The sequence below is a fragment of the Pavona decussata genome, unplaced genomic scaffold, assembly GCF_977016875.1.
Source record: "Pavona decussata unplaced genomic scaffold, jaPavDecu1.1 SCAFFOLD_11, whole genome shotgun sequence".
NCBI lineage: Eukaryota > Metazoa > Cnidaria > Anthozoa > Scleractinia > Agariciidae > Pavona > Pavona decussata.
This window is the reverse complement of record NW_028145434.1, coordinates 4,482,931-4,494,384: the sequence shown is the minus strand read 5'-3', so window position 1 is coordinate 4,494,384 and position 11,454 is coordinate 4,482,931. Positions and strand designations below refer to the sequence as shown.

Sequence of the window (11,454 nt, the reverse complement as noted above, 5' to 3'; positions counted from 1 at the left end):
GTGCCGGCATCATGTAAACACCCCCTAAGACTCTTAACAGAAGCCATATTTTTTTTTCAAATGGTAAATTAGAGATGCATAAGTGTATGAAGCATACACGTTTGTGGTACTAGATATCATTTAAAAACTCTCAACTCTCTCAACATAACTAAGACTCTCAACAGAAGCCATACTTTTTTTTCAAATGGTTAATTAGAGATGGATAAGCATATAAAGCATAAACGTTTGTAGTACTATATATCATTTAAAATACTGAACTCTCTCTACATAACTAAGATTTTCAACAGAAGCCATAGAGATTTTACTAGGCAGAGCCATTTTCAAAAGTTTCTGTTCCCAGTTCATGCCTACTCAGAAAAGCACTGTACTCATCCATTAGTCATTAAGTCACACTGAAAAAAATGCATAGATGATCTGAACCTAAATGTACAGTGTGATTTACGTATATCAAGTGGCATTTACTTTTTCTATCAGATTTATATGCAGGACATGTTTATGCTGTCACCTTTTCAAGAGTGCTTGTCTTGATATAAGTGAACGTTTCTTTGCCCTTCTAATTAGTCAACCAGGACCAGATTATCCTTGGAAATAACTTTTTCTAAGTTTTTTTCCCCTTAATTTTGCCCTCTTTAAAAAGTTCTTTCCCTAGAAGAACTATAAAACCTCCTTCGTGAATGACTGGCTACTGGGCAGTCATATGCCCTAAGTGGTTAGTTCCTTTTTAACTGTTATGATTTTTACCTCATTCACTTTAGTTGCCTTTAAATAGAAAAGGCCAGTTATAATGGCCATGTGCTTGGGTATCTGAAAGTGATCAAGAGCAAACAATGTTAACAAGTGTAAAATATGTTGTCTAATCCTAATGAAATAGCGTCCTGTGTTTGACTGAAAATTGTATCTGTTACTATTTCCAAGGCCAATAAAATGAATTGTTTCCTCTGTACACATACATGAACTGCAGTTTATTGTATGTTTCAGGATTTAGGAAACGGAAAAGTTACCAGGGATGTTCTTTTCCTTATTGTGGTCAATACTATGTTTTTCTGCCAAAGTGCCAGGAGCTGCAACTCAAAACGGCTTTGGAAAATCCCCTGCTCCTTGTGCTGCTGAGTCAGGCCTGGGTTATTGAATAGTTATCAGGAATGACAATTTTCATATAACCAACAAAGTTTCCAGTGTCAAAGCAAACCGCAGCTGGGTCTTAAATGTTGTCAATTTTAGTAATGAGCTTATTCCTTATCTTCGGAACATAACGGTAATGATACTATGCATATCACTAAATCTAATATGCAACAGCATATTCTTTGGGGAAATGAAACTGCTCCGTTTTTTTATTTACAGATGAGATATATTTGTAACTGCATTTAATAAAACATGGTAGAAGTCCACACAGCATTGGAAATATTCTGTTGGAAATTGCATTCACTGCCATTGCCTTTTTTATTTTGGGTTACAAGAATGGCACTGTTCCTTACCATTTCCATTTTTCAGTAATTCCAGTTTGTTTTGTCCCATTTTTTTCAACCTCTCCTTCTCATAGGGTGATAGTGAGTTCCTTGTTTCAACAAGCTAAGAAATAAAAAAATGTACCCATCATTAAAAACTGCAAAACCAGATCAACCACAACATGTCAAGTTACATGCAGGAGAAGAGATTGAGAATATTCAGAACTATGTAAATTAATTTTTATATTATTGTAACTGCAAAGGTAGGCACAGTAGTCAAACATGATTATTCCATTTGAGTCCATGTCAAACTGTCTGGGTTCAAGCCACAGTCATTGTGTTGTGTTGTTTGCTTGGGTAACACACATGTACATCTACCTACTGTACATGTACTTATCTCAGACATTGTCTCTCTATCCAGGATCATACATAAAATTCAAGGTTTTTCCACAAGCACTTAGCTAGAAAAATGAAAGTTGGGTGTCCAATGGGCATGTTTCTTAAAAACATTTCAAAGGATCAAGTGAATTTTAAATATATATATTTTTTAAATTGAGCAAAGGACATCTGGACACCCTTCTGGCTAAAGCCTTGTTTCCCCATACATGAACAATATCCAATACTTCTTTTAAAATCTAATGTTTCCCCATTGTCCTTGCAGCTATACTTACACTTGAATTATCTGCAACCTCACTATTGTTGCCATTGCTTTGACCACAAGTAGTGACTGAGGGACACACTAATTTATTACTTTTCTGTGATCAGGCTTTTCATTCATTGTTATTTGCTATTATTGAGAATGATATTTTTCAGTGATGAAAATTATTGTAGCTAAATATATATAATTTTGTAACGTCCAACGTCCAACAGTCAATAGTGACTTATCTTGGTGAGCAGGATTTGGTGCCTTCACTCTGAAGCTCAGTACAGTCCTGAGTATCGGCCTTGACAACAATATTGAGTTGAAAATCTGTAGTAAAACAGAAAATTGAGTGCTTTAAGTGAGTTCTTCTGAATGATTACAGTGATCTTGTTGGTTTTTGAGTAAAATGAGGGTATTCAGCCTTTAACTAACATCTGAGGTGGCAGTTACAAGAATATACACCCAATGGGAATAAAATTGATCATGAACTGATCTCCATGCATGCAACTTCATTCAAATCAAGATCACGTCTTTATGCACCTGCCATCGGCCATCCCCTAGGGGGGGGGGGGGGGAGGGGGACCCTGGGCAAGGGAGGGGACTTTGTAAAGGATCATGTCGAAGTTTGTAATTTTCCCCCTTCTTAACCGGGACAAAGAGTAGTGAAAGTTAAGAGATTTCCCTCCCAGAGGGGGATCATATTGAACAGTATGAAGCCAAAGTAAACTTAATCAATAAAGATGGCCCAGCTTACCTCACTAGCAAACAGTACTTACTTGACTTAAAAATAAGCAACAGTGTTCATGTCAATTAAAATTTTACATGTTCATTTATTCACAACTGTTGCCAAAACTACAAATAATAATAATAATAATAATAATAATAATAGTAATAATAATAATAATAATATATTGTAAAAAAGGTTATTTTTTACATGGTTTTCACACAATTTCAACATTTCATCTTGCTGCACAGCCAGCTTATCAATATTATGTGTCAAATTGTGGTGCTTAATATACACAGTACCACTGCCAACCTCGTAACCCCAGGGTCTCTCCTCTTCAGGTTGTACCTCTGCTGTGTTGGCTTGGACTTTCACGGAATGTTTATCACAATACGTATATTCTCTACAATTTATTCGTCACATGTTGAGAATTTGCAGGCAAACAATAGATTAAAAACATTAGCAAAAGAGTTACACCCTGTTTTCCCCGTGGTGTAAGGTTTTTGGAAATCAAACCTCCCTCATTTCCCCCACCTCCAGGGTAAAATAATCGTTCAAATCTCCCATAAACTCCATATAAAGTTGTATCTGCCCGGGGTCCCCCCCCCCCTCCCAGGGGATGGACGATGATAGGTGCATAAGTCTTCAGCTTTAATATACCAAGACATTATATTAAAACAGCTACAAAAAATAATATTTATTTCCTCGTAAAACAATTGCAAAGGCTTTATATTAAAAATACATAGGGAATGTCTACTTCAAAAATCTCGAATTCAAGAGGGGCAATTGCACTCGCCCAGAAGATCTATAAAATCACACCTTTTCATGCAGTATTTCATCAAAATTATTGTGTGAAATCTTACCTGTACTTTCTAAAGGTAGTTGTCCACATTTGCTGCCTTAATTCATCGTTTTCTCGCTTAACAGAGGTAAAAATCCAGAGGAAATGTCTCCTGAACGCTTCAATCCCGCCTAAAATCCCAAAATACTAAAAATGAAACGGTCTTTTCCCGAGCCTGCAGTGCCATAGCTGCTGACCAAAATGGTTTTGTTCATGCCCAGTCTTCCCGGTCTGAATGAAATCCAAGATGGCTGCCGGTATTCGGTGACTCTAGTCGCTTTCTTGTTCATTTTAAAAGCTAGCATTGCGCATGAAGGTCGTTGGAATTATGATTCAAAGCATTGCTGTTCTTTTTGACATTAAATGGAGTCAAGATTCATCAAAGAAGGTTTGAAAGTGCAATTCAGTGTACGACCAATTGTATTAGCTTAAGACTAAGTTTTTGCTTTTTTGGTATTAAAGCTTTCCTTGAAAGGAAGCCAGTTGCAAATACTAATATCAGTTACTCATCTTGGTTTTATGTCTTTATATGTCCAATTAAAATAACATACAAGGTTTACGATGTGAATTTCAATATATTGTAGTTCTTTCTTTTTGAGCTAGAGTTAAAAATAGGCTATTTAGTTAGATGTCCACTATAAGTAGAGGAGACTTCTCCCCTCAGCTACATTCCTTTTTTTTGTAACACAATAATAAAGTTACTATTATTATCATTATTATTATTATTATTATTATATTATTATTATAGTTATAACTGTAATAATTATTATTATTATTATTATTATTAATAAAAATAATAATAATTCTTTATTAAAATATTCCACACAAATTGCTATTTACAAGTTAAAAGTATATAAAAAAGAGCTATTAAAAAACCTATTCACAATTCATTTCGATTAAAAAGAAAGATAATATTTTCAAGCAATAATGTTTTTGTAAAGAAAACGAAAAAAAAACAAATGTTATTATTATTATTATTATTATTATTATTATTATTATTATTATTATTATTATTATTATTATTATTATTATTATTATACAGCTCACTCTTGTGGTATAGACAACAAGTACACACTGCTCTTTCTTCCAAACCATTTGTTATTGCTGCATATTAAATTTGCCACAGAATGGTTAAATGTATGGTTCAGATTAAAACTTACAAGAAAGAAACTGTGAATTGTAAATTCCAGTGTACAGTGAAGTTCTGATTGGTGTTGGTACAAAACAGGTGCCTCAAATCATACTTTGTGATAGCTGAACAAATATGAAATGTACATTGTAAATCAAGCCTAAACTCAGCTGAATAAAAAAGGAATGAAATATAAAACGTTATTTAACCATGCATAGAAGATTAAACAATTTAATGACATTAATGACTAAGCACTGTATGTGGATGCATACATGTAAATACATCTTCATGTTAAATATGATAAGTCTATTGGCATCCATGTTTAAACACACCTTAGTTTAGACTCTGAAGAATTTTGTAGTTTAATATTTAAAATAACTTAATTGCCACAGTTTTCAAGTGTAAATCTTGCTAAATATTCCTCTAAAATGAAACGCTTTGCTTCATTGCATTGTTATTTTGAAGTATATGGGTGCATTCCTTTGGGATAATCCAGATCAGGATCAGAGCAGAGGAATAGATCCTGATCTGGATCATCCCAAATTAATGCAGCCTTAGTCTGTTGCTGCCAATAACCTTTTTGGCACTCACTGTTTATTATGGAACAGACAGCAAGTAGCGTAGCCAATTAAATTATAGAACTCTTGACTAGTAGACTCATACTAATAATAAATAGCCAGGCCCAAGGACGAAAAAAAGAAAAATTATGTGCAAGGTCATGGCTGCATTGCTTGTTCAGGTTGAATGCTGGGAAGGCACATCTTATTGATATTCCTAATGCTCTAGGGGTCAGGGAGGGATTGACCTTCTTCAATTCTGACATAATAAGCTTCACTTCCGTTTTACACCTGGACTCTTCACGAAGGTTGGCCCTTATCCTAACATACAAAAAATATGGATTTGTTATGTTAGAAGAAATTAAAAAAAAAAGTGTGGGCGATAATTAGGAGTGAGAAAACTAATTACCGCATAAATCAGCAGACTTACAGTCTTACATGTACACCCTGCGGGTGTGTGACACATGTGGGCTGAATTTTTTCGTGTTCAACTGGAATTTCAGGAATGCAATAACTAGTGTCTGGCCACACGTGACTAGATTCAATCAATACATAGAGTCAGTTTGGTTATCAAAAATCACAACAGTTTTGACACATTTTGCCCCCAAAACCAGACCCGCTTTGCTCATTACACAACAAGTCAGTTTATAGCCTTCGTTTAGATCTATACCAGATCTAACACGGTTCAGTTATGACACTTACAGTTGTTATTCTCCTAAAACCTGCCCAACTGTTTGCCTCGAGTCGCTTCGGCTCAATCAAGATACAAGTAAGCAGCAATATGACGATCACACTGTCATTAGATGTGTTCCTGCTGTTACCAGATGTTTAATACTCAAGTTATATTTTGTCTCGAAGTTAACACAAAATTGCTATTGCAACGATTTCTCGCCGACACTTCCTAGCCAATGGTTACTGCTAAAGGATTTACTCACCACTTAACGGCTCCTGCCATTGAAATAGACAACACGTTTCTCTGAGCCCTGTCCATGTCCGCCATATTGAATTAATACCGATAACCGACAATGGGCAGGCCAACGAACAGAGCCTATGAGACCCGGGTGTACAGCGAGCTGATCGACAAAGTTGGCGGACAACAAATGATTTCGTAAATGAAACGACAATTTACAGAGATTTTATAATGCCCTGCTTATGACAATTTACAGAGATTTTATAGTGCCCTGCTTATGACAATTTACAGAGATTTTATAATGCCCTGCTTATGACAATTTACAGAGATTTTATAATGCCCTGCTTATGACAATTTACAGAGATTTCATAATGCCCTGCTTATGACAATTTACAGAGATTTTATAATGCCCTGCTTATGACAATTTACAGAGATTTTATAATGCCCTGCTTATGAAAATTTACAGAGATTTCGTAATGCCCTGCTTATGACAATTTACAGAGATTTTATGCGCCAGTTTACAGAGAATTTGAATTGAAGTGTCCGTGCTACTTTTTATAGACATTTTAGACGTTAAAGAAAATCATTGTAAAAGTAAGATTTACAAGCATTCTTCGCAGATTTCATTACCTCTGTAAATTTCTTATTTTTACTTCAGTTAAATTTTACAGACATTTCATAGATATTCTAGAAAGAGGACACTGAGAAAACTGTATGAAATGTCTGCAAAAAAGATTTTACAAACATTTTGCATTCGATAAGTAAAGGTAGGCAGAATTTAATTCTTGTAAAAAGTTTGTAAATTCTACATTTACAAACATTTCATCAAGTCTGTAAATGGTCCAGATTTTCCAGTGTTTGTTTTATCGAGATATTTTTTGATCCAAATAGTTTTCAAGGATTTATTAAACGAGAAAAGATCAATCATTTTCAGGCCGCCGTTATTGTACTCATTGATCATAATATTTCTTTTAATCTTATCTGGTTTCCAATCCCAGAGGAAAAGATAGAAAGCATTGTTTATTTTTCTAATAGCTTGGTCATTTGTTTGGAGGGGAGAAAGGATATGAACCAGCTGTGAAGCGATTAGACTTTTTAATATCGTGATTTTCCCGAGTAGGCTTAGTCTTCGGTATTGCCATTATTCTCTTTTGGAAAAAAGCGGTTGGCTATGTGTGGATCCTGCACGCCAGTTAAACGCGTCGAGTACAAATTTTTATAAAAGGAGAAGCATTCATGTAAGATTTTATTGTCCGTTGTAATTACGTCGCCATTATCTGTTTTGAGCTGGTTTATTGTTCCTTGTTTATAGTGTCGTTTCTCAAGATTGAGAAAATATTTGTTATTTTTCTCACCCTCATTGTACCATCGGCACTGTAATCTTAAAATGGCGCCTTTTGTTCGATATTCTAAAATGTTTTCTTGTTGCTCTTTTTTGATTTTCAGCATATCTAAGACCTGTCCTCGTTGTAATTCACTAATGTTTTCACCCTCCAGAGGTTGCCTTTTGCAGAGTATGTGCCACGTGGGTGGAACAGTAGCTGGTGTGGATGCATGTTTAATTAGTATAATTATTTAATATCACGTATCTGTTATGAGAAAAAATGTAAACATTACGCATTTACTTGACGTGATTGTTGTAACTGTAGTGTGACAGTAATAGTGTTACAACTGTACTGTAATGTAATTACAAATTAATTAATCTAAACAGTGTCGGGAATCTTGTCAGTATTGTAATGTAGTAATGTAGGTATTGTAAGTATTGTTTAGTGTAAGCATTGTAAGTATTGTAAGTAGTTATTTAGTATTGCAAAAAAAAAAAAAAATGAAAATAAATAAATATTTGACCCCAAAATAAGTCCCAAATGTATTTCCACGACCTTCAGAAACACTTAACAGAACTGAAATAGATCTAACGTTATCCAAATGGCCGTATCCTCTTCAAGTGAAAAGGAATTCGGCTGCTTAGAAACGGCCATCGGATACCGACCATTTGCGAAACATGCAGACGCTCCACAATTGCACATTTTTTTTTTCTATCAACGTCTAAAACTAACAAAACATAGAAACTCATAATCACTTCAAGGCAAAACCTCCAAAGATGTAAACTAATAAATGGGACCATGTGGTCCCTCAAATACATTTGGACTATTATGTTTAAAACATGGATGAGCTGGAGCCTGTGTGTAATACTCCCTCCACAACGTTCCTAAGTAATGCGGTTTGTGTTTACCGTCTGACCTTCTCTCTTACGTCCCGTTAAAACGGTTTCAACTTTGCTTCAACATTCATTTAACAAATGTCGGGAGCGTTTGAGCAGGTTGCTCAAGTTGAAGGCTTGTTGAAAATGTTTAAAACCAAATTTAAATTGTTTCAAACTTTCAGTCAGCATCAATGCAACATTTCCTTTATCCTTGAAAATGTTGAATGGGGTCGAAACAATTTGAACACTCCATTCATCCAACATTTGCCCAACATCCTTTCAACTTTTGGTTTAACTGTTTTAACGGGCCTTATATCTAATTAAAGTGGGTTAATGTACCCAAGTGACTGGCAACTCAATCTGGAAAAGCGCTGAAACCATTGTCGTCCGAGTGGAAAGTGCGTCTTGACCCACGTTTATACAGGTTATAAACTACGAAAGTCGTGCGTTTCAAAGCCCTGATCACACTGCACTGAGTAGGAATGACTTGGACAGTAGTAGTTGAAGTGAGTGATGATACATGATAAACGCGAGGTAAAGGCACTTTTTTGTTTAAAATGGAAGGACCTTTTTCATTCGCTTAAGTACGGTACAACTGCTGGGAGATTTTTCCGCATATATTTGATATGTGCTTCTCGAATTTCATTCAGCTATCATCGACTGCAAATCTGAGCATTTCGAAATCTTCAGTGATAGGAATAGCAGTGTTTTCGCAGTGGAATTGTGGCATAACCTGTGTCTTACCCATTATTTTGCTTTGATATTTAGAGGTGTTCCTTTTTTTGCTCATACCACTGATCGACAGTTTCGAGATCTGCAAAGTTTGTGTGGTGCATTCAAATAGAAAGGTTCAATATCTTAGCCCGGAGAGAGGTACAAGCCCGTGTGAAATCTTAAGTATAAGCTGCAGATGCAGGGATAAACATCTAGCTAATTAGGAGAATGGTGACAAAGGACATTGCTAACTTATGGTGATGTCCCGTATTCTACAAAAGTGCACCCAAACACACACAACGTACGCTAACTAAAACGTATTTGCGCTGTCTTTGCTAATTAGCTACCATACCGTATTGTTGTAGGGGTCTTCTGGAGCCCACGAAATATAGCCATGCCGAAAGTGCGATGCTTTAGCTAGTGAACCCCATTGCAGAACAAGAAGAGAAAACAGAGTCGTCGCCAACCAGCGTCTCATGATAAGTTTTACCGTTTTTGCTTGTTCCTTCAAGTTGAGTTCAGAAATTTTACTGCGCTCTACTTCGAGCTGGCGCAAGGAATGTCAAATTTTCCAAATAGCAGCCTTGAAGGAATTTTATAAATCAACAACATAAGTAAACAACGTCGGCGAAAATTAATTTCTTTTTGTATTTGAACTTTACTCCTTTTGGCAAGAGCAATGAAATCACTCAATTAAGATCATACTTACCTAAACGATTATCAGGTGTTTTTTGTTTTCTTTGTTAAAGTCCGTAGTATGGACTGGCGTGTTATAATTTATACATCTAGTAATATAGCTTGAGCAGTTTACCTAGGGTACTGCTTCTTACTATCAATGCCTAGAAAATACTTTAGGGGTTCCCAGGTGCCAGTGATCAGTTCACGCTTAACGAATTTCCTTAGTTACCAAACAATTTTTAAACAGACATAAAAAAAAAATCATGAACAACATTGTTTTGTTGAGAAAACAAAAGGCAAATATGGGTGTGTTTTCACGAGCGATTTTTCAAGTCGCTTAGCGAGTGACAACCGGAAATCTCGTGAAAACAGTTGCTTTTCCAACTCGCTTAAAGTTAAGCGAGTCGGCAAACTTCAATGCAATTGTCATTAAATTTAAGCCACCAAACCAGGTAGCTTAAGCGACTCGGCAATTAATTTCCGCCAATGAGAAAGAGCTTGCGGTCATTTATCTGATAAGCTTGTCAAATCGTAAAAAGAACACGCCTTTTATTTTTATGCCTCCCGTGCAACAACATGAATAATTTTCCGTACCACGATCTCTCTTCTTCAAATGATCCAAGGGCAAGCCATTCAAGGTAAGTTTCCTTCCTTTCAACATTGGAGATGCAAAGCATTCACTTAACGAAACAAATATTTGCTATAGGTCTCGCTTCGTTGTTCCTCAAGTGAGCGATCATGGTGATCATTTTCCCGATGCCACACGCCGACCCTATATTTTTCCTGCGTGGCAAAGTCAACTGTGGGTTCCTCAACCAGAATTATTCTCGCGACCTGATTCACAAGTTATCACACCCGTGTCCCAGTACCAAAGTGCAAGTGTTGCAAGTGAAGTGGATTCCAGCAAAGGAAACAACGTTAACGCTGGTGCCAAAGGTCGCTCAGCTAACTGGTCGGATGCGGAGATCCGATTTCTGATAGCTATTTGGAAAGATCACCATCCCATCAACAAGAGACACAACTCTGCTGTTTGGGAATCCATTGCAAAACAGCTTAATACGCTATTGAGGGAACAGGAGCTCACGTCCATTCGCACAGCATCCCAGTGCAAGGCTAAAATGAAGAATCTAGAAGACGAATATAAACGTGTGAAAGATCACAACAACAGAAGCGGGAACGATCGAGAAACTTTCACCTATTATGAAGATTTAAATGAAATACTGGGTTGTCGCGCCAAAATTACGCCGAAAACCGTTGTTGAATGCGGGTTTGAAGACGACAATCTGCCCTCAAATATTTCCCCCTCAAGTTCTGTGAGGAAATCTACCTCCCCAACTCCTGGACCATCAGACGAGCTATCAGAATTCAGTGACGAGAATGAAGTCGAAGAGGATCAGTCACTTTCAGAGGCGCTTTTTAGGCGTAAACCATGTGTAGTGAGAAGGAGCAACAGGAAATTATCAGGCTTATCACATTCGATTTCATCTTTCCGGTTGGTTGGTGGGCGTGGTACATGCCAGTTTGCAGTTATTAGAGCGGGACCATTTTTCGCAGCCGACTTTGAACGTGCAATCAGATTCTATCCAAGCAAACCTATTTACATAACCTAG

At 36.4% G+C, this 11,454-nt stretch overlaps 1 protein-coding gene across 1 annotated transcript; it reads left to right on the top strand.

Annotated features, from left to right (window-relative positions):
* Positions 1-10,461: 10,461 nt before the first annotated feature.
* LOC146488326 (uncharacterized) lies at positions 10,462-11,454 on the top strand (the record flags this gene model as incomplete). Its single annotated transcript, XM_085120415.1, has 1 exon — positions 10,462-11,454. A coding segment is annotated over one exon (993 nt), but the record flags the coding sequence as incomplete, so codon positions are not given.